Below are 24,450 nucleotides of genomic sequence, written 5' to 3' on the forward strand. Positions count from 1 at the left end.
TAGGGAAGACGACGTGGAGGGCAGATGGACAAGTCGAGAAGGTCCGGGTACCACGTCCTCCGAGCCCACGCCGGAGCAATGAGGATCATCCGGGAACCGAACTTCCGTAACCTCCGCAGCACTTGCGGGATGACGGGGACCGGAGGAAACGCGTACAGCAGCGGGAACGACCACTCCACCACGAACGCGTCTCCTAAGGCTCCTCTTGGAGGAAATTCCCGCGAGCAAAACCTTTCGCACTTCCGGTTGACACTGGAGGCAAAGAGATCCACTTGAGGGGTCCCCCAAAGGGCGAAGATCTCCAGGAGAATCTCCAGAGCCAACTCCCACTCGTGAGAGATCGTGCTCTGCCTGCTCAGAGCGTCCGCCGTCACGTTCTCGACTCCGGCCAGATGAACTGCCGAGATCGAAACTTCCTGCTGGATGGCCCAGAACTCGAGCTGCATCGCCTCCCTGCACAGAGGAAGTGACCCTGCCCCCCCCTTTTTGTTGAGGTAGTGCATGGCCACTGTGTTGTCCGTCAGGATCAGGACATTCTTCCCTCGCACAGTCGGCAGAAAAGCCCTCAGGGCTAGCCTGACGGCCCTCAGCTCCAACAGATTGATATGGAGTCTGGACTCCGACGGAGACCAACGACCGCTGACTGTCAGCCCGTTGGCATGAGCTCCCCATCCCGTGAGGGATGCATCCGACACGATCGTCACCTCCGGCCAGGGAAGCCAAAACGGAGCCCCCTTCATCAAGTTGCCTTCGACGGCCCACCACAGAAGGTCCCGGGCGACCGAGGGCGGCACCTGAATCGGGTCCGACATCCTGCCGGAGGACTGCGACCATTGCATCTTGAGTGCCCACTGCAAAGATCTCATTCGCAGGCGAGCCTCTGGCACCAGAAGAATGCAGGATGCCATGAGGCCGAGCAACCTCAAGAACTCGAACGCAGGGAGCGTCTGGGCATGCTGAAACTTGCGCACCATCTGCTGAATGTGAAGAGCCCTCACCTGGGGAGGAAAACACTGCCCCAGGGAAGTGTCGAGCACTGCTCCGATGTACTGGAGCCTCTGCGTTGGCGTCAAATGGGACTTCTTTAAATTGAGGGAGAAGCCCAGCCTGTGAAGGGAGTGGCAGGCGACGGACAGATGATCCAGGACCCGCTCGGGAGAGCTCCCCCTGATCAACCAATCGTCCAGGTAGGGGTAGACGTGAATCCCCCCTTGCCTGAGATGCGCTGCCACCACCACCATGAGCTTGGTGAAAACCCTCGGGGCGGAGGTCAAACCGAACGGCAGGACCCGAAACTGAAAGTGCGAGTCGCCAACCGCGAACCTCAGGTACTTCTTGTGCTTGGGATGGATCGGCACATGGAAGTAAGCATCCTTGAGGTCGAGTGACACCAACCAGTCCTGAAGCTGAAGGGCCTGGAGGACTTGAGAGAGAGTAACCATCTTGAACTTGTCCTTCCTGAGGAGTTTGTTCAAACCGCGCAAATCCATGATGGGTCTCAATCCCCCGTCTTTCTTGGAAATCAAAAAATAAGGGGAATACCATCCCTTGTTCCTCTCCGCTACAGGCACCAGTTCTATGGCGCCTTTCTCCAGCAGGGCTTGAATTTCCTGCGCAAGGAGCGGATCCGGACACTTCAAAGAGAGGTTCCCCGGTGGATTGTCGCGAGGCCTGTGCCGAAAGGGAAGACAGTAGCCGTGGGTTATGATCTCCAGAACCCACACATCCGAAGTAATGGCACGCCACTCTACAAGATGCTGCGCCAGCCTTCCCCCAACCGGCGAACCATGGGACAAGGCCTCATGACTGAGTAGGAGCGGCTGCGGCGTTACCTGAGGGCAAAGAGGCAACTGCCCGAGCGGCCTTGGCACCACGGGTACCCTGTCGTCCACCTCTGGTACCCCTGCGTTGGCCCCTTTGACTGCCAGCTCCTCTCGCTCTACCAAAGGACGAGTAATAGCGAAAGGAGCCACCCCTCCACTGCTGTCCCCTAGGACGAAAAGGCGGAGGTTGGCGAACTGCAGCGCCCAACGACTTCGCTGCAGCTTTTGAGGTCTGCAACCTCTCAAGGCTCTCGTCAGCCTTGCTGCCAAAAAGATGTTCACCATCAAAGGGCATGTTGAGGAGCCGGGACTGCACATCAGGAGCAAACCCCGACTTCCGCAACCACGCAAACCTGCGTATCACGGTGCTCGCCGCCATGGACCTACTGACGCATTCAGCTAAGTCCAAACCCGACTGAACGGACTCACACATGGCATCCTTACCATCCTGGACCAAAGCAAGGAAACCAACCCGTTCGTCCCCTTCGGGAATATGTTCAGCCGCTAACGCAACACAGTTCCACAGAGTGTGCGTGAAACGCGACAAGGCACAAATGGAGTTGGCCGCCTGAAGCGCCATACCACCAGAAGAAAACACCTTCTTCGCCCAGCCATCAAAACGTTTGTCGTCCCTATCAGGAGGGATGGTAGGGTACGACGCCTGCTTCGCCGGGGCCGTGGCCGCCTGCACCACCAAACTTTCCGGAGTGGGGTGCCTGGTCAAGTAGCAGGGGTCGCCACTGGCTGGACGGTATTTCCGCGACAAGGATCTGCCCACTGCCGGGAGACTCTCCGGAGCAGTCCAAGCCGCCGCCACCCTACGCTGTAAAGCCATATGGAATGGCAGAACCGGGTCAGAAGGGGGACCAACATCAAGGATGTCCGTCAGATCATCCTGCACAAACTCCCCTGGGGGAGCAGACCATCCCAGATACTCAGACACCCTAGCCATAAGGCGCCGGTATGAGGAATCGGCATGGGAGCCAGGCTCAGGCCGACCAAATTCCACCTCCGGAGAGGTGTCCAGACCACTAGCATCATGCAGTGACTGCCTCAAATCGTCAAATTGACTATGGCCCGAGACAATGTCATCCGGCACCTGATCAGGAACCAGGCCAACCGAATCCTCATCCGCCTCCGAAATATAATCCAAGGGGTGGAAAGGCACCTGAGAGTGCCTGCTCTTGGCCAGAGCCTTCCTAGGGGGTACACCCGAGACACGGGGCACCTCCGACACGAAAGGCGTCGATGGCGTCGAGCGAATCGGCGCCGCCGTCGAGAAAACCGGCAACGGCGCCGAGAGGATCGGCGTCGACGTCGAGGAAATCGGCGTCGACGTCAGATGCAGCGCCTCCAATATCGGCGGCGTCGACACAGCCCTCGAAGCCGGAGCCCCGAGCGTGTCTCTCGACGACCTGAACGTCGACGGCCTCGACGACTTCCTCGGAGCCGGAGCTTCGAGAAAGCCTGTCGACGCCCTCGACGCCTCAGACGTCGATGTCTTCCTCGAAGACATCACAGGTGCACACGGTCTCGATCGCGTCGAGGACCGGGACCTGGAACGGGTACGGCGAGAACGAGCCTCCTTGTCCGAACGGGACCTCTCCCGTGACTCGTGCCGACCACTCTTGCGAGCGGCGTCTCTCGACCTCACACGGCCGACCCCACTCGGGGGCGCGGACGGTTGAGTACCCTGCGACTCAAGAATCGCCAACATTTTCTTCCCAAAGGAAGCCCATTCCTCCGGCGTCGCACGGCTGGTGGGATAACCGACATGCCGGGCAGAGTCCTCGGAAGAGGACCTGGAAGGCAACCGGTGACGGCGCTTCCGAGAACGCCTCGAAGAGGCAGAGGAGTGGCGAGACCGACTCCTAGAAGAAGACCGACGAGACCTCCGACGATGACGCGGAGAGTCACCCCTCGAATCATCCGTCGAAAGCCCCGCCGACTTCGACTTCCGGGGCTTGGACACCCGACCTACCGACAATTTCTTCTTACGTTCGCGTAAGGCCTTGGAAGTGAGCGACAGGCAGTCGACACAGTCATCCGTGTCGTGGGCCTCCCCGAGGCACCAGAGGCAGGCGTCGTGCGAGTCAGTCACCGACATCTTGGACCCACACACCCCGCACTTCTTGAAGCCCGGACGCGGGGTTGAAGACGAAGTGGAAGACATCGCCGGTAAGGTAATATCGAACAGGCTCGAAGAACCAGAAAGAACAGAACTCCAAAGAGTCGAGGCTAGAACCGAGAAACACGAAGCAACACGTTCGCGGAAAAAACGGAACTGAGGCTACTGGCGTCGTGCGTCCTACTTATCACATCGGATGACGTCGGAGGAGGTCCTCGACGGCGGCGCATCGACGTCATCGACGCAGGACGCAGACGCCGAAAAAGTTTCCGAAGCAGCACAGCTGTGGTGATTACTGTCATAGATATGGAATACGTCGGAGGACCCAATCCCCTCGAAATGCACATTTGGGAAGTCCTCAGTGAATTACCTAGGGTAAAACATTTTGGGTGAGGGCGCATGGCCCAAGCTTAGCACCGTCAAGGCAATTGCTGATATGTCAACCCCCAAGAATAAGTCGAAGATGGCCTCATTTTTGGGGCTCATTGAACATTATTCCAAGTTTGTGAGGGGTTTGGCAGATAAAACCGTGGCTTTGAGGAGGTTTACTAGGTGAGGAGTCAAATTTGAATGGTCTGCTGCCTGTGAGGAGGAGTTTGGGGTGGTCAAGCAGGACATTTTGTCTTCACCTCTGTTGCAGGCGTTCAGAGAGAGTAGGAAGACTGTTTACACCAATGCCTCCGTTTGGTTTGGGAGTGGTGCTCACACAAGAGTCAGGCACGTCACAGCACACAATAGCGTTTGCCTCTTGGCTAAGGATGTTGAGGGCCACTATTGTCTTCTAGAGCAGGAGGCACTTGCTGTGATCTGGCAGTTCTTAAGTTCAGGGTGTATTTGTTTGGTAGGCAGTTTGTGATATGCAATGATCACAAGGCTTTGGGTCTCCATTTTCAACAGCACCGGTCTGGATGGGGAGTCGGGGAGCATTTTTAGATGGATCACAAGGTTTTAGAGTTCAGATTTTACGGTTGAACAGGTTTGTGGCAGTGAAAACATGGTTGCCGATGCCCTCTCTAGGAACCCAGTTAGTAACGAGATTGGGGGTGAGACCATGATGGATGATGGAGAAATGTTTGTGGTGGATGACAGTGTACAGAAAAGTCACTGGGCATCAGCGTGTCTAGAGCATGAGCACCAACAAATTGTCAAGACGCTGATCAAAGTGGGGGTCATCAGAGATGCCACTTTTAGAAATGTCATTACCTTTTTAGAAAATGTTGTTGAGGGAAGGTTTGCCCTCGAAAATCCTTATTGACAATGGACCACAGTTTACTTTGAGGGGAGTTTCAAGAGGGGAGTGAAGCACAAGACGACGGCGGTATACCACCCGCAAAGCAATGGGCGTGTGGCACGCTTTAACCACACCTACATGCACAGGGTGTCTGGTTGTCTACATGGTCCCGTACTCTGAACAGAACAGGGATTGGCAACAGGATTTGCTTGTGAGAGTTTTCCAATACAGAGTGACGCCTCACCCGACCACGCGGTTTATGCCCTTCGAGCTCATGAGGTGCTGCAAGCTGAACACACCACTGACCCCGGGTTGGCTGGACCACTCAAGGATGATGGAAATGAATGTCAGGAGTGTTGGTGAGAGGGTGAAGGAGTGTGGTTTAGCCTCCAAAGTGCCATGTGACGTCAAGCATGGGTGAAAATTGAGGGAGATGACAGGTGACAAAGTCAGGGACTACTTGTAGTCCCTTTTCCCTTGCCGTGGCAGCCATTTTGTTACCTGTTTCCATTCATTTTGAATGGGCGCCATGGAAAGGGAAAATTGGCTCTTTTCCTGTCCCCGGCTGCCATTTTTGTGACTTTTTTCTGTTATGAAACGCCAGAGCGTTTTGGAACAGAAAAAACTCCTCTTAGTAGCCCAGTCTTGCAGGCCGGGGTACTAAAAGCAATAGGCCCCGAGCAACTGGCCTGTAACTATGGGTGCAGGGGCATTACCTGAAGTGGCAATGCCCCCCCCCCCTGCTCGACCCTATTGCTTAATGAAGTGACTGCAGGTCGTTCTCGGACCATCTACTATTTTAAACGTCTAACAATAAGAAAAAACATGAATAAGTAATTGTGTTTTCAAAACAACGAATATCCAGATCGATTTTAGCAAGCTTTTACATATTTGAGAAACATTAACACCCTCTGATTTACAATAGCTTTTCTGCTTTACCACTCTCACTGGAAAACCCAGTTCTTTCATGAGGCGACAGAAGATATTTCAGCACTGTACAATGCAAATGAAGCTCACATAACAGTTTACTCTCTCAAAGCTAAAATTCATACATACTTAGTGGCAGAGGGGATATACGTTTTCAGGGGAGATGTATTACTTTGAAATGTACAGAATAAATGCAAACATTTAGCCAATGCTATTGATTGTGAAAAAAGGTTACTGTAAAATTCCCATAACTTCACAAGCATCGCTTGATATACAAAACAAATAGCATGGTTCCTCTTAAAGAAGGTGCATCTTATATATTCTGAAATAATTTACAAACCAAATAAATCTGCATTTGACCAAGGAAAGTTTTGAAATATAAGCATGTTTTTTCATTGCATATAAGAAATGTGAGTAATGCGTGCAACTTACATCATCGTATCTAGAACTTGCATCATCATATCTTCGGTCTGTTCCCATGACAAGGATGTTGTTAAATTCTCTTTCCAACACAGCACGTGCCTACATTAAAATAAAGAACTTAATGTGCATATGGTATTGAACTTGTATATTAGGGCTGCTGGTAAAAGATTCACTTTTAATAATTATATTAAAACAATTCATCTGTACCTCAAAATTGGTATCATTCATTTGATGCCAAAACAATCATTTGAAAGTAGGAAAAAAGTTGCCTTGTTACCAGCGTCACTTTACCACTTCTGTCATATAGAGTGGCCTCTTATGGCAACTAGAATTCGAATATATATATATATATCTCTTGCAATGTCTGTGTATAGGATACGAAGCATGTGCAAAGCCATCCTTACCCTGAGACCCGGCTCCGGCTAAATGTCTGGGAGTAAAGAACCATTATCTCCAGCCTTGGACCACAATGCAGTGATATCACAGACATTCTATCCACACTTCCAAATCATGAAGATGACGGAATCATTATATAAAAAGGTGCAATTGTAGGGTGAGTGTTGTGAAAAATTAAATGAGTGGCAATCTCAGTATGCATCATGATATGATATGGCATTTATAATGCGCCTACACAAGTTTTTCTTAATGTACTTAATGATTCAAGCATAATGGAATAATGGAATGAAAACACTTCTCTAAGAAAATGGTGTTTGCTGCTTCCTGGTTTTGTTATATTGCTTTGTTGAGTAAAACAAAAACAAGTGCAACATTCGTATTATAATTTAAAATATATACTGTAAGTTTTCACCTGAAATGAACATTGAATATTTAAAAAAAATGTTTTTCTTTTTATAATAGCTGGCTTTGGAAAAGAAAAAACACACCCACCCCACTCTTCAAGGTATTTTATTGCTTTGATCGCGCAGCTACGGTCAGCAAGGCTGGGGTGACTTGCCCCCCCCGACCCCACAAGCAAATAGTGGGCAGGCTGAGCCCCCCAAAAACACCAAATGGACAATAAGTCCAAATGGATATGAACTATTGCGTGCCATCACCGTACCCTACTGCCAGTATAGTCCCTGGGACCCCCCACCTGCTCCCATCACAGTATCTGGGCTCCTTCATCCCACTCCTACCCAGACCCTGGGCTCTCCCCACCCCACCACAGATCCTGGGCTATCCCCACCCTGCTCTCACCAATATCCCATGGCTCCCGCCCATCCTGCTCCCACCAAAGTCCCTGGGCTCCCCCACCCTGCTCCAGCACAGTCCCAGGGCCAGTGGCGGCTGGTGAATTTTTTAAGTGGAGTAGCATAACTATTTCCCCCAGATATGACAGTGACCGAGCGTAGCAAGGGATCCCAAACCAATCAAGAGAGGTTCAGGGGGCACCCCTCCACCCCCCGGGAATTTATTTTAAATAATGGGTTAAAATGATGCATTTGAGAGCATCCTAAAAAAAAAAAAAAAACTGAGTAAGCCCCCCCTCCCACATACAGACATGCAGTTCCCGAGTCAGCATTTCCAGTGAGCTATGAAAGGCTTGTGAAGCAAAACGTCCCCAGCCTTGCATGGCTCAGTGATCATGTGCAGCTGGGGAACTGAACTGTCAAAGGGCAACACTGTTTCCCTTTGACAGTTCATCCAGCCCAGGAGCAGTACCTCACCTGGAAAAAGCAGCTGAGGGAGTGTTCAGTGTTTCAGTGGGCTGGCTCCTCCATAATGGGTGAGGGGGCCACTGGGTTGATGCCGCCTCACCCATTATGGATGAGCCGTCAGGCTCGGGCAGGCCTATAGGGCAAGAGGGCAAATCCCGAAGCTAAAATGCAAAATGCAAGTGTGGGCCAGTTTTCTGGGGCTAATTGGGACACCTCTTTGGCCAATGTGGGCCAGTTTGATCAGTTACTTCACTATGCAGCTAGTAGTTTTGACCATTGTTGCTGAATAAATATTCCTTAAATATCACAATTTGCTTACATTAAAAAAAAAAAACCCTTGTATACTATTCAAACAGTCTGTAACTAAAGGAGTGAATTGCAATTTACAACTGTGGGACCCTTTCATTGGTGCACAAGACAGTTTTATGACACAGTTCGACCCCCGTGAGCTGCCCCTGCCCATTTCCTCCATTTAAAAAAAATAAAATGTCAGGCTGGGGAATCGCCGCCGCGCGCCCCCCCCCCCCCCCTTGACAGAGGGAGTCCAGAGAGAGCGAGGTACAGAGAGTGCTAGATCAGTGCATGATATGCTGGGTATAATTTGTTGTAAGTAAACATCCTTGCTATCCTAGCTTCAGCAAGAAAGAAAGACAACCATAAAACAGTCTAATATTTGTATTATATTAGCATAGTCCTAATCGAAATGCTCTTGCAAATGTTTTGAGAATTTTCGGTGGATACTGAATATTCTTTGACCGTACAAGTGTCCAATTAGGAAGGGGGTTTCAAATAGACACAGGCATAACTGGTTACATGGGATATTCTTGATTATTAAAGGAAGCACACCAAAATTTAAGTTTATTCCGGCCGATCTGGTGCAGCCTTTAATATTCGCAAAATATCTATTTTTTCAAGGCCCTCCCCTCTGAACGGTGGGCGGGGGTTATCCCCCCCATTGATCGGCCACACTCTTCCCACACTAGCCATCTCTAACAAACTCCCACACATAAATATACACAATTGCATACGAAGACACCTTTTTCGAAGCCCCCTCCCCTCCACACTACCCCACAACATACACAGACACCCCCAACAGCCAACTTCAGTCTTCCCCTGCCTGTCCTGGCTGTGCCTGTCAGACCCTGCGCGTCCTTGTGTGCAACAGGGGCATGACAGTTAGATTTCAGGGAAAATAACGAGTGATTTTTACTCAGTGCTGTACAACTATTAAAATCAGGGAAAAAGGGAGGTTGGTCATAGAAATACACGCAGACGCAATGGAGGGTTAAAGTTTATTAAGTGTATAAGCTTTGTACAGCGCTTACCCGACTGTACCAAGTGTGAAAGGGTTAGAGGCATGACCCGGCCGTCCGGGGCAGTTAGAGACTCCCATCAACCTGGGGCAAGAGGCCGAAGCAGGTTTTTATTAGGGACAGTCTTGTCCCCAGAGGCAGGATGAAGGTTTTGGAAGGGCCCCAGTCTCCACCCCCCTGTTTGTGCCAAGCTACATGTACCAGGTACCATCTGTAACTCACTGCTGGCTGTACCCAATTCTGGACAGAATTCGGCTACTATTCTTACAGGACTACCTGTCCCAGAAGGTCGTGCAGAGGAGGTAACATGTCGTGCACTTTGGAACGAAACAGCCAGGAGGAAAGAAGGAACAAATTACTTACCTGTAACTGTTGTTCTCCAGCATGGGTCTGGCATGGATTCACATGCTCATGAATATTCCCCGTCGTCAGGCTGGGAATCCTCGGTAAAGAAAAATCAGTATCAGTTGTTTCTGATCTGTCTTTCGTAGTAGTAACCAATCACTGATCTCTGTGTCATACTGACCACAGCCAATGACTGCCCTCTCCCTAAGCCCCGCCCCTGGCAGCCATCCTCAGATTTGGTAGCACGTAAAGTGGCAGTATGACCAAGTGAAGAGCCACAGAGAGGTAGGAGGGAGGATTCGCATGTGAATCCATGCCAGACCCATGCTGGAGAAAAACAGTTACAGGTAAGTAACTTGTTCCTTCTCCAGCATGGGGTCTGGCATGGATTCACATGCTCATGAATATAAGAATACATAGCAGTACACACATGCACAACCACCGGAGGTGGCAAAAGACTCAACATTAAGCAATACAACAACTCAACATTAAGCATCTCTTACCGCCTCACCAGGCTCACCTTAAGCGAACAGGTTGCGCAGCACTGCTCTGCCGACCCTGGACTCCTCCCTGGAGTCCCGATCGACGCAGTAGAATCTCGTGAAGGTGTGCGTCGACCCCCACTTAGCAGCCCTGTAGATGTCCAGCAGGGGCACACCAGATAGGAACGCCGTAGTAGCAGCGATCGCTCTGGTCGAATGGGCTCTCGGACAGCCGGGCAGCGGTCGGTTTGCCAACCGGTGACAGTGCATGATGCAGCCGGAGAGCCATCTGGAAATGGAAGACTTCGAGAGAGCCTTCCCTTGGTTCACAGGTCCAAAATTCACAAAAAGCTGTGATGTCTTCCGAAAACTCTTCGTGCGGTCCACGTAGAACTTCAGCGCTCTAGCCACATCCAGCGAGTGCAAAGTCCTCTCGGCCGGCGACGAAGGCGACGGGAAGAAAACTGGCAACACCAAGGGCTCGTTGAGGTGGAAGTCCGACGGCACCTTGGGCATAAAGGAGGGGTGCGTCCTCAGCACCACCCTTCTGTCATGAAAAGTCAAGTATGGAGGCTTGCAAGATAGGGACTGGATCTCTCCCACTCGTCGTGCGGAGGTGATGGCCACGAGAAAAGCTGTCTTCCACGACAGGAACTTCAACGGTGCCGAGTGCATAGGCTCGAATGAGGCCACCATGAGCTTGGTCAGCACCACGTTGAGCTCCCACGCCGGGGCAGGGGCCTTCACCGGCGGGAATGATCGGAATAGTCCCTCCATGAATTCCTTCACCAGGCGATGAGACCACAAAGACGTCCGTCCAGTAGTTCTGGTGTATCGGGAGATGGCGGCAAGATGTATTTTGATGGAGGCGTGAGCTAGTCCAGCTTTGGCCAGCGACAGTAGGTACGGCAGTACTTGAGGGGCCGTAATACGCAGAGGGTTAATCTTCTGTGCACGGCACCAGACAGAGAACCTCTTCCACTTATGTCCATTGCACTTGAGAGTTGAGGACCCCTGGGCTTTTGCAAGCACTGCTCTGCAGTCAGCCGGGATGTCGTACCCTGCAAACTTTAGTGCTGCAGGAGCTAGGCCTGCAAGTTCAGCGACGCTGGGTCGTGGTGAAGAATGGCGCCTCCTTCTCTGGAGAGAAGTTCCGCGTCTGCCGGCGGCTTGACTGGTGGAGACGCTGACAAGTCCAGAAGGTCCGGGAACCAGATCTGTCTCGGCCACGCCGGTGCAACGAGGATCATACTGCACCGGGACCTCTTGAGCTGATTGATGAGCCGGAGTAACAAGGGCAGCGGAGGGAACGCATACAGGAATCGGCCGTCCCAGGGGAACGAGAACGCATCGCCCATGCTTCTCGGCTGGGGAAACCTGCAGGCGAACCTCTGGCACTTCGAGTTTGTTGCCGTCGCGAACAGATCGATCCAGGGTTTGCCCCATCGCCGGAAGAGTCGATCCACTTGATCCTGGCGTAGTTCCCACTCGTGGCACGAGCGCAGCTCTCTGCTGAGTGAGTCGGCGATGGTGTTTTTTATCCCTGCCGGGTGGAAGGGAACCAGGAGCATCCCCTGGGCGACGGCCCAGTGCCACAGATCCTGTGCCTCCATGGAAAGGGCTGGGGACCTGGTGCCTCCCTGTTTTCGGATGTAAAACATCGTGGTGGTGTTGTCCGTGAAGATCCTCACCACCTTGCCCTTGAGGGACGGGAGGAACGATTGGATCGCCCAGACCACGGCTCAGAGCTCCAGGACGTTGATGTGGAGCGACTTCTCCTCCGGGAGCCAAAGGCCTCTTGCGTTTAGACCGCCGGTGTGGGCACCCCATCCTTCCAGAGAGGCGTCCGTCGTCACCGTCTCCTGGTACGCCGGGGTCTGGAAGTCTGTGCCCGCCTTGAGGTGCGTACGGGAGCCCCACCACTGAATGGCCCGATGGAACATCTCGTTGAGGGGGATCCTGTCTTCGAAGCTGCCCGTCGCCTGGGTGCAGCGGGCGTCGAGGAATTCTTGAAGCGGGCGCATCCGTAGTCTGCACAGGCGCACTAAACAGATGCATGAGGACATCATCCCTAGGAGGGATTTGACAGACCTCACCCTGGCCACGTCCGTGGCTAGCAGGCGCTGCACCTTGCCCAGGATGGCCTTCGTCCTTTCCTCCGACGGATCCGCCAGGCACCTCACTGTATCGAGCTTCGCTCCCAGAAACAGGGCCACCTGCGACAGTACCAGGTGGGACTTGGGGTAGTTGACGGCAAAACCCAGTTCTGCGAGTAGACCGACGGTGCTCGCCTTGTGCTCAACGGCGAGATCCCTTGTCCTTGCACGGATGAACCAGTCGTCCAGGTAGGGGTAGACGTGTATCCCCTGCAGGCGCAGCCGCGCCGCCACTGGTGCTAGGCACTTGGTAAACACCCTGGGTGCCGACTTCAGTCCGAATGGTAGAGCTCTGAATTGGTAGTGACGTCCCTGGACTACAAATCTGAGGTACTTCCGGTGTCCTTTTAAGATGGGGATGTGGAAGTAGGCATCCTCCAGGTCCGACGATGACAGGAAGTCGCCTTCCTCCAACTGTCCCAGCACGTGTTGGAGGGTGACCATCCTGAACTTCTGTGCCTTGATATATTTGTTCAAACGACGAAGGTCCAAGATGGGGCGCCAGCTGCCCGTCTTTTTCTTGACGAGGAAGTACCTTGAGTACACTCCGGAGCCCCGGAGCCTCTTTGGGACGAGCTCGATGGCACCTTTTTTGAGCATCGCCCTTACCTCCAACAGCAGTTGAGGGACATGATTTTCCTTCCTGGCCACGGGAGGAAAGTGAAGGCACTTCTTTTGGAATTCGAGAGAGTGTCCTCGGGCCATGGTATCCAGCACCCAACGGTCGGTGGAGATGGTCTCCCACACGGCGACGAACCTCGTCAGCCGGCCTCCCACCGGGGTGCCTCGGTGGGGGACCGACGCTGCGGCCGGTTCAGTCCTGTTTGGCCGAGGCCTTGCCGCCTTGGCCTCCTTGACGACGACGGCGGGATCCCCCTTGCTTGCCGCGACCTCTCTAGGCCTCCTGGGACGAGGAGCTTGGCGATAGGAAGATGAGCCACCGCTGGATCCTTTGGAGGCCCCTTGTCTGCCTCCAGAACTCCAAAAGGGCCGTCGCTGCTGGAGCGCTCCCAGAGCGCGGGCCGTTTCCGTGTCCGTCTTGATGGCCTGAACAGATTCATCCACCGTCTTCACTAACAGGTTGTTGCCGTAGAACGGCATGTCCATCACTCGGGTCTGGACGTCTTGACGGAAGTCAGTCGCCCTGAGCCAACCTCGTCGCAGGCAAACCCCGTTGCCTAGCTGGCGAAAACCAGTATCGGCAATGTCCGTTGCCACCGTGATGGAGTGGTCCGACGCCACCTCATCCTCCTGCAGAATCTCTAGGGCCTCCGCCCTCTTGTCATCTGGTAGGAAGTCCAACAGGGGGCCCAACTTGAACCAAAGCTCCCTGTCGTAACGGGCCACAATCACCAAGGCGTTGGTCGCCTTAATCGTCGCCGCCGACGACGAAATGACCCGTCCCCCCATGGTGTCCCACTTCTTACCCTCGCCGTCCGGCGGGGAAGTGGAGGTCGAAGCAGCTGCCCCCACCGCTTTCTTCTTAGCCGCCACCGAGATGACCGAATCCGGAGTAGGCTGGGCCCTGAGGCACAGGGGGGCAGTGTCGGGGACCCGGTACTTCTTCTCGTACCTGTCCCATTTTGTGGGCGTCGTGGAGGGATTCTTCAGGACGGCAAAGCCCTTGTCCCAAATGTCGTCAAGCAACGGCACCGCGAGGTCCGTCAGTCCCGTCGTCGCCACCGTTGTCATCCGTCCCCGTTGTACCTTCTTCCGCCGTGTCCGACACGGGCTCAGGCGAGGGAGAAGAGGGGTCCGAAGGCCTTGAGGGTACGAAGGGCGGGGAAGGATGGACCCTCCTCCGCTTGTTCGTGGGACTTCTCGACGGGCCCGGTTCAGGGTCCTCCGTCGGGGCCCGTGGTAATCTCGTCTTTATCTCAGTGCACAAGGACTGGATTGCCAACAAAATGGCCGCCGAGCTATCCTGAGGCTCAGGCACTGGCTGGGACGGAAGAACAGGCCATCCGTCGTCGCCGTCGGATTCCAGGACTGCCTCCCGGGGGGCTGCCCCGTGGGTCCGAACCTTCTCGAATCTCTCTTCGAGGTTCTTCACGGCCTCAACCAGCTCCTCCTCAGAGGCTGATCCCGAGTCTGTGATGGCCACCGTGCCCCCCCCTCTTTTGCCACCGGGGTCTTCACGGGGGTCTTGTCGATGGGCTGGAAAGAGGCTTACCTCTGTGGTTGCAGGGAGACTCTGGGCCCCGAGGTCGCCTCCACAGGCGGAGCCACAACCGGCTTTGCCAGGGATGCCGCGATTCCCTCGATAGAGGCCTTCGGCTGATGGACAAGGGCCTTCACCACCTTAGGTGCGTCCTGGGCCCTCGCCTTGGGGGGGAGGGGCCTCGCCCCCCCTCCGTCGGGATCGACCAGGACTTCTTCCGAAGCTTACCCGGGTTCTCCGACTTCCTCTTCCTCGAACCAGAGCGTTGGCTCGCGGTTGATGGTGCCGGGGAAGGTGCACCCTACCTGGCAACCGAGGAGCCCGACCTTTCGGCGCTCCCGGAGCCCGCGGACTCGCGGTGCTTTGCCTTCTGTTGGGCCCCCGTCGCCAGAGCGCCGTCAAAGGACTTAGAAGCCCGATCGAATCCCTTCTTCTCACCTGCCGCCAACCAGCTGGCGAGGCGGGATCGACGGTCCTTCATGGTCCGTTCCGACAGGTTCTTGCAGAACACACAGTCCTTCTCCACGTGTGTCTTATCCTTGTGGAGGCAATAGAGGCATCTCAAATGTTCGTCCTCCTTGAAAACATTCTGCAACCCGCATCCAGGGCAGTTCCTGAACAGCTTGGATCCAGGCGACGAGCTCTTGTCCTGGCCCATGTCCAAGTAGGCCGCAAGTCTTCTGGAATCCTCCAAGAAGCGTAGCTCGACGAAAACTTCACCTTTGAGGGGCGTAGAAGAATCCGAAACGGGTCCCTGTTAATCGGAAGTAGAAACGGTGGAGCTTGAGGCTCGATTAAGCGAAAAAAGAAAATATCTCCTGAAAAAAGCGAAACGCGCAGTAAAAGCTCGAGAGCTAAGCACGAGGACTCCCAACACTTGAACGTGCGATAAAAATCTGCGGATGGCTGCCAGGGGCGGGGCTTAGGGAGAGGGCAGTCATTGGCTGTGGTCAGTATGATAGAGATCAGTGATTGGTTAGTACTACAAAAGACAGATCAGAAACAAAACTGATACTGATTTTTCTTTACCGAGGATTCCCAGCCTGACGACGGGGAATATTCATGAGCATGTGAATCCATGCCAGACCCCATGCTGGAGAAAAACATTTATACCAGTGCAGACGAGGGGGAAAGAGTAAAAGGCCGGGGGGAGCAGGAAAGAGTAAAAGGCCGGCGGGAGCGGGGAAAGAGTAAAAGGCCGGGGGTAGAGGGGAAAAGGGTAAAAGGCCGGGGGGAGGGGGGAAAAGAGTAAAAGGCCGGGGGGAGGGGGAAAAGAGTAAAAGGCCGGAGGCAGGGGGAAAAGAGTAAAAGGCCGGAGGCAGGGGGAAAAGAGTAAAAGGCCGGAGGCAGGGGGAAAAGAGTAAAAGGCCGGAGGCAGGGGGAAAAAGAGTAAAAGGCCGGGGGCAGGGGGAAAAGAGTAAAAGGCCGGGGGCAGGGGGAAAAGAGTAAAAGGCCGGGGGCAGGGGGAAAAGAGTAAAAGGCCGGAGGCAGGGGGAAAAGAGTAAAAGGCCGGGGGCAGGGGGAAAGAGTAAAAGGCCGGGGAGACGAGAGAGTTAAAGCCAGGGATAGAGAGGAGAGTAAAGCCAGGAGAGGAGAGTAAAGCCAGGGGAGGAGAGTAAAGCCAGGGGAGGAGAGTAAAGCCAGGGGAGGAGAGTAAAGCCAGGGGAGGAGAGTAAAGCCAGGGGAGGAGAGTAAAGCCAGGGGAGGAGAGTAAAGCCAGGGGAGGAGAGTAAAGCCAGGGGAGGAGAGTAAAGCCAGGGGAGGAGAGTAAAGCCAGGGGAGGAGAGTAAAGCCAGGGGGGGGCATTTGGAGAGGGGGTAGCAGAGGAGGAAAGGGGAAAGGAGATTAGAGAAGGAGAGGAGATGGGAAATCAGAGGAAAGGGGAGAATAGAGAAGGTGATAGGAGAGAAGGGAGATTAGAGTAGAGAGAAGGGCTAGCAAAGATGCACAGAGAGAGGTGTTGTAAATCAGAGGGGCAGAAGAGAGTAAGAAGACGATTGAAGGGAGCGAGGCAGGACAGGAGAGGGCGAGAGAGAGAAGCAGTAGAGTGGAGGTAGTAGTATCAGAGAAGGAACGGGAGGCAGTGAGTGACCAGGGTGATCAGAACGGCACCAGCACATTAACGAAAACTACCCAAATCTTAATCCTGGGTAAATGTCAGGACAAGCTATCACCTAGAAAAATCCCAGCGGGAGAGAGCTAGAAAAGGTTAAGGCCTTTAGGCTCTCACCTTAGTCAAAACATTCGATAGTAGGTGATGCCTGCCATTAATATTCAACCTGGGGTTTAGGGGTGCTTGGATTACTGAGACCAAATGCCCATGGGAGATATTAGGGGATTGGCCTTTAGTGTGACATAATTCAGCCTGCTGACATCAAAACAACTTGTTGATTATCGAGTTGAAATAAAAACATTTGAACCAATCTCTAGTTCGGGTGTTCTTGAGGCAATCTGTGAGAGAAGGTGTCCCCACTACAGGGTTCAATTGGAATCTATGATTGGCAGGCCTCCCCTGCCAGAGACTGTACATTTACCTGTCCATGAGGAACTCTGGATAAAAAAGACATTGAAAAAAGCAAAGGGTGATAACGGTTGAAGGAACCAGAGGACGGAGAATCGGCTGTACTAATACTCCCTGGAAGGCTGTGTCCTTTGGCAGTCCACAGGACCCTGTGAACATGGCTGCATGTGCCAGTGGGTGGCCCGGCTAGGTCTGCTGCCCGGGCTGGGCATGTGGGGTAGCCTGGGGTGAAAGGAAGCATCGGGCCACATGTCAGGAGCAGCCCAGTGCCAGAGGGCCTGCAAGGCTTGCCAGCCCAAAACAGTACTATATGTGACAGGCCCAGGAGTTCACCCTTGTCTGGGCGTGTGTGGCGTCATACAATTTTATCCAGTGTGCGTATTCACGCAGTGAGGGCACTCCTCCCTCCCCACCCCACCCCAGTCTAACAACCACTACCACAACAATTACACCCCAGCATTCTGGCTGGGACAAGATCCAACCTGTTTTTGATCAGAATATTCAGTGTCATTTAAAATAGTAAATAAAAACCAAAAGGTGGTCATTTAACTTTATGCCAATTAAATAGACAACAATATTATTCACAAATGGGTACAGGCTATGGAAAATAACCTGCCTGCTATGATCTCGCTAAGTAACAATTGTGAGAAACCTGAAGTTGTCTCATGTACTAATCCCTGGGGATCCGTCATTGAGGTGGCCAGGACGCAGCCATCGCTATCGGATCCAGTTCTTGGGGGTGGACCAGTGGGAGAGTATCACCTGGATGAGGGGTCTTTAGGGGAGTGGAAATATGACACCAAGGTTTGAGACGCGGTACCCCCCTTCCTTGTAATACCTTTTCCGCATCCTACCCTGTAGGATATTTAGAAACTTTAACCCCCCATCCCCTTTCCAACACAAACACTTTTACAGCCGTTTACCTGACATGGCCGAACACATGGGTCAGGCAATTGACAATAACCACGTATACCTGACGGCCCTTTACCTTCCCCACAGGGATAAAAGGCGGAGCACAAAAGCACAATTCGAGCAAGGCCGAACGCACAAGGAGACAGCTATACCACACCGGTAGTTCAAGCGGACGAGAATGGCAGCGAGACCTGGAAGGACGACGAAGGGGGAACTGCACTTGCCCTTTTCAACACAGACCGCAAAGCCTCCGAAAGAGAAATCACAAGACCGGGAGTTACAGCTGGCTTGCGGAGCAGCTGATATCAACGGTGCACTGGGTCCTCCCGCATTGATAAAGCAGGGGGGAGGCAAGCTGCCTACCATGGTACTATCCTTGACTCCAGAGATCACAGAAGCCAACGGTTCAGCACAGCCAGTGAGTCGGAGGAAGCAGATAGCAAACCGAACTGTGTTGAGCCCAAGGTTGCGAGTAGCATCATTTTGAACCCAAGAAGAAGGAACTTGTGTGTATGTTTGAACTATTAAGGAAGCCCAGACACGGGCCAGCTGCAGAGTGGTCAGGTGCCGCAGGAGTGCTCAGTCAAAGGACGCTCGCTGGCCCCTTTTGTTTGGATTTGTTGAAACTGCGAAGACCAGAAGGCCCCAGGAAAGGGCAGTGTGTAGCTTGCTCCCATCTTAGATTTAGATTAGGTGTTTATCTATGTTTGTTTGTTTTTATTACTTGTATTGCGCACCAGACCCAGGGGTAACCGGGAGCATTTCATAAGACAACTTACAGCCTAGTTACAGAAACACATGGCAGATAAAAGAACAAGAAATATACACAGGATATACACAAAAGGCAAGAGTAATGGTACACGTATTTACAGTCCTACTCAGGCAGTAACTGCTAGGAAGTAGGTGTGTGCAAAAATGCAAAGGTGGAGGGACATGCGGGATAGATCCAGGCAATTGGTGGTCTGTTATTTGTCTGCATCTTTTATGTCGGAACGTGGGGTATGGTTGATCTGTCCGCAGGGTGGATGGTAGAGAGTTCCAAAGTTGAGCTGCTTTGACCTGAAAGCTACAGCCACCGACTCTGGACAGTTTAACAACATTTCTACACCTAGATTTAGAGTTAGCGGATCTGGTGAGTCTTGTTGGTTTTATTTTCACGAGTCTCGTAGAAAGGTAATGTGGTGTGGCATTGTTTAGATATTTGTAAACAAGTGAGGCTACTTTTAGCTGGATTTTCTCCTGAGTTGAAAGCCAGTTATTGGCTCTTCTAAATTCAGTGATGTGGGCTCTCCTGGGAATACCTAGTGCTGCTCTAAGCACGTTGTTCTGCAAGATATGAATTCTTTTGATAACTTTCTTATTGGCCCCACTGTAGAGCGAGTTGCAATAATCCAACTTCGACCTGCTTGTTGAAAGAGAGGGTAGAGTCCAGGTAGAAACCCAGAGTTTTTAACGCATGAGCGGTTGTGATTTGGTTATTATCAATGTTAAAAGAGGAGTCTATATAAACACCCTTGCACTGTGATCACTTGTGTCAGTCTTTACTGTTGCCACCATGAGTTCCTTACACACTGCACACAAACTTCAATTCATATAACACTTAGGGCCTCATCACGAGTCGGGCTGTAGCCCTTAAATGCGGTGGTAACGGTATTGGAGCCTCATTTAAGGACTGGCCCCATCACGAGTTGGGCGCTAAATGGGCTGTTTTACCTACAGCCTTTCTCTGGAGGTGAAAATCCGGTTTTCGGCTGTATTACCGCCGGCTGTATTAGCCCGCATAATTAGCCCTGAAAATGCCCCATTGAATCCAATGGACCCAATGTGGAATGGGGATTTACCGTTAACACCCAACCCGTGATCCGGCCGCAATACCGCCGGACCGATCGGTCGTAGGGCTATTACAGTCGGGCTGTATTACAGCTGGGATATAGCCCAACTCGTGCTGAGGCCCCAAGTCTCAATAACTATTTTAGACAAAAATAAGCAATCAACATTCAAAATAAAACACTTAATAATATCTATACTTTGTTTTCTTTAACGTCTTCAACGAGTTTTGACATCAGAGAAAGCATACATTAATATCATATATAACTTCCTTAATCAAAAACAATCAGACTGACTGTGGTGTGAATTTCAAGTTTGGGCATATATTTATATGCAGAGTGTGGTGTTGAAAGTCTCGGGCTTAAATAGAAGCTTTAATGTTTGGAGAGAACAAAATCTTGGTTCATCTAACGTGTCACAGATAGCCTCAATACCACACTATCCAAGATGGTTCAAGGGTATCTATTTATTTTAGCAGTCATGGGGCTTTCTAACGGGAGTCGTCCTGCATCTAATCTAGAGATGGGCTTTCCTTCCCTAACCGTGGCATCCCTAAACCCCAGGATTGTCACTAAAAATCAGAAACCCCTGTTTATAGCCTGTTTTACCAGGTGCAATTGCCTATCTATAGCTCCCTCACAGAATAATCTAGGTGTTCCCCAAGAGGATTTAGGTTGGATGTTTCAGGCTCCATCTACTCTTTTCCCTAGGTCTTGCTGTCACGCTCCCTTTTCTCCTCCTACTCCACCTTCTCCTTCGACACTTCCTCTTCTGACCCCCCCCGTTCCTGTTTCCCTCCGATTTTACTCCAAACTACTATCTCGCCCGCTCCACTACTGCATCTATTGTTCTACCTCCACCCCAATGCTACTCTTGCCTTACTACTACTCTCCCTACCACTACTACTCCTACTCCACACTACCCTTCTCTACACTAAAACTACTCCCATCAACATACTACTCACACCACCCACACCTTCTCTCACTTCACCGTTACTCACCTCTCACTCTTCTCTTCCACGAATACCACTTACACCCCTTTCAGGCACACTCAATACCACCATCTCCCACCAATGAATACCTCACCTTGCACTCTCCAACAAAGCTCTGTGCTCCTCTGCTCTGCCCTCGTTCCAGCTGGTCTCTGTACTCCTGCTCTTCCCTTGACCTCACCAGAACAACATACCGTTCCTGCCCTCCCTTTTATCCACCCCTTTTTACACCTCCATTGGCTCTCTCCCTAAGCTGGCTCCCTGGGCCAACCGCTGGCAGTTCTTCCCACCAGGGATTGCTACAAACTGGCAAAGATTCAGAAGAGGTCATAAGCCCCACCTCATTTTAGTCCCCAGGATCGCTGGTCTTCAGCAATGGCAAGCAGCAACAAGGAACGTCCCTGTTCATGCAAGGGTACTCTGGCAGCTCAAATGTGTTAGATTGGTGAGGGTGCCGCCCCAGAGACTCCTGCAGGCAAGCATATTGTCTGTGTTATTATGTGTCTCGTATGCTGTGTTCTGAGCCCTGGCTTGTGCTGGTGTTCTGCCGGCAAGAGTTCTATGTTGGTGTGCATTCCTTAAAGTTACTCACCATAGTGACTAGAGTACTCATAGTCCATAGCCCCCTTTCCTCCATCCTTGTGGGGCGTCCCCCAACATGGAGATGGTATCAAAACCTTTGGCAGGGAAAAATTGAGCTTCGCCCTTTAAATTTTGTGTAGTGCGCGGTCCCTGGCTTGGGAATATCTCCCCCACCCCCTCTGAGCCACCCCAGAGGCCCCACCCTCCGGCACCTCACCTCAGTGCCCTTTTAACACATTGGACGCTTAAATACCTGGTTACACTGAATATATCAGCCCCTGGCATACAAGCGGGGGAAGGTGGGTGGGACGTATGGATTAAATGGGGACTATGAGTACTCTGTCACTACAGCGAGTTACTTTAATTACTCATACCTCCCGTCCCCTTTCCTCCATCCTTGCAGGCGATTCCACTAAACTAGACCATAGTGTGGAGCTGTGACAACCTGCCTAATTTTTTAGGCAGAAGCAAACAGTTTCTTCAGAATTGCCTGCCGAACTCTACATCTCGCCAGAATCTGGTATCCAGGGAATAGTGCTTACAGAAGGCAGACACAGTGGCCCAAGTAGCTGCCTTGCTAATGACATCCAGAGAAGCATGTCTCTGAAAGGCGACGGCCGTTTATGCCTTCGAAATGGCCTGGACCATCCAACGGGCGATAGAAGCTTTGGAAGCTGGGTGCCAGGAGACGAGCCCCCGAAAGTGATGATCAATGACTCACACTTCCTGCAAGATTCTGTCTGAGAGAGATAGAACTTGAGGACACTTGAGGTCCAAGGAATGAATTGAAAAGGTACACAACCACAGTGCACTAAAGAACCAAAATTAATCTGAAAGACTGATATTTAATCTGAAAAGAACAGCCAACACGTGTTTCAACGTGATGTCTTCCTCTAGGCTGTTGCGAAATTAATATACAAAATACAGCATATTTATGTGATTATACACACATTGGAATGCACAAATTGCATAACAAAAAAATGGCATCATTCGAAAATAAAAGGGCACAAGCATGAGGTGCATAGGTTGGAAAAATTCACCAAAAAATGTAACTTTAGGCCCAAATGAAAGGTAAACAAAAATCAGATATGCTAAATATCATTCAAACGTCCAATAGTACGACAAGCACACAAAATAAACAAATGAATCAAAAACAACGATAGAAAAAGAAACAAAAAGAAGGATTAACATAAGTAGATTTAGATCAGCTAGCATACTTCATGGAAAATACAACAATCAGTTGGCCACAATTATGTTACATCTGAGCCATGTTTTTAGAATTAGCACGCTCAATCATGCATGCAGGTAAGTGCACCCACTCCCAGTGTGCGGTGACAATTTAGAATTCACCCCAAAAAGGTCAACACCAGATTACCTAATTATTAATAGTAAGCATTCAAGTTCTGAAGTGCATCACAGTCTTCCGAATAACTTGAGTGAATACCCATGACTGACTACATGTACAGTATTGAATCCACAACAAGGGGGCCACTATATAGTGGCGTCGGTCTGCCCATAGGGAAACTGAACAGTCTGGGGCATGTGTATATTGTATCCAAACAAAAAGGTGCTGTTACGCAGAGGATTGGTCACTAGGTTAAATCATTCAGACAAAGTTTCCTAGTCCAACCTGTTTTTAAAAGAGATCATATATACATTCACTCACAAAGAAAAAAAACACAATTTCAGCCTTAAATGTGAAAAAATATAACATATTTTAGGCAGAAAATAGTGTTAGAATATTCAATGTGACAATCTGCCAATCAAAGAAGAAACAAGAAAAAACAAGTGAGGCCCAGCTCATAAGAGCACATAAACATACGCATTTCTTTGGTGATCATGTATATAAAAATGTATACAATTAACAAAAAATAAAGAAAGGAGTGAGAAAGTCATTAATTGAAAAAGAGCATAATAACACAAAAAACTTAAACATAGTTAACACAAGACACAGTGAGATGACCGGCTCTAATTAGCCGTTATGTGAAAAAGACACACAACCTGTGGTATACACACGCTAAGTCTATTTGCCTCCTACTTAATAAGAAAGCTGTCTTAAACCCAGACACTCTTAGTTCAAAAAACTGGTTTAAGATTAAGGAAGGAAGTAGATCCTACTTAGTGTCCCAGAGCCAAAATGATTCTTTATCTGGGATCGGGTCTGCCAATGCAGAAGGGGGAGCCAGAAAAAAACCAAAGGGAGTTCCTTCAGTTGTTGGACCCGTTGAGATTCATGGTCCAAACTTGCGATTTGGTCTGTAGAAGACCTTCAATCCCCTCTTATATCCATGCGTTTCGGCGGTGTGAACATGTGAGTTCAATTTTACAGAGAAAAAGATCAGCCTTCGTCATGGCAGTGGGTAACAGGACCCTGTGATTTAAGAAGGAAAAGGGAAAGAGAAAAAAAGTGGTGAGAAGTTATTTAAAACGGGTTCAGTTTACCACTTATATAAGGTGGAATGTTCCACGTGTAGGGAATGTAGAAATGCTCAAGTTAAAAAATATATATCTAAATTATAATTTCTTTGACAACTCAAAACTATATGTTGGTTCCCATTCCTAGCGATATTCTAACTGCAGGGAAGTAGTATCATTGGGGGAAAGAGAATCATAGTTCAAGGCCACCCTTCTATAGACTCCACATGGATTCCAAGTTGAACGACCTGAATATTACCAGAAAGTGAAAAGCCCGTTTTCATCTGGGGCGGAAAGAAATACGGGGATGCAGTTAATGAAACATGCCCCTTTGTGTTTGTAAGAAAGAGCTATTGTATCCGTGAAACAATAAATCACAGGAGCATCTGTGTGCGGGCGGCAGGAGGTACACGTACCTGAAGATTCAGAGGACCTCTGGTGAAAAATCCCAGAGCCGAATGCTGCAGAGCACCGGCGTCCCACAGAATGCGGAAGCAAACAAAGGGTTGCAGTAGTTAGAGTCCCGTGGGGGGGCCGGCCTAGCTCTGCATAACC

General features: G+C 51.1%; 1 protein-coding gene across 15 annotated transcripts in view; it reads right to left on the reverse strand.

Annotated features, from left to right (window-relative positions):
- PPFIA1 (PTPRF interacting protein alpha 1) overlaps positions 1–24,450 on the reverse strand; it is a 1,842,515-nt gene that overhangs the window by 274,415 nt on the left and 1,543,650 nt on the right. For all 15 annotated transcript variants that reach the window (XM_069623437.1, XM_069623430.1, XM_069623431.1 and 12 more), the window contains one exon: positions 6,542–6,631. In XM_069623437.1, coding sequence (XP_069479538.1) covers positions 6,542–6,631 — 90 coding nt within the window. The remainder of the gene's footprint in view (positions 1–6,541; positions 6,632–24,450) is intronic.

This window comes from Ambystoma mexicanum, chromosome 11 (assembly GCF_040938575.1).
Source record: "Ambystoma mexicanum isolate Mex_15411 chromosome 11, UKY_AmexF1_1, whole genome shotgun sequence".
Classification (NCBI taxonomy): Eukaryota; Metazoa; Chordata; class Amphibia; order Caudata; family Ambystomatidae; genus Ambystoma; species Ambystoma mexicanum.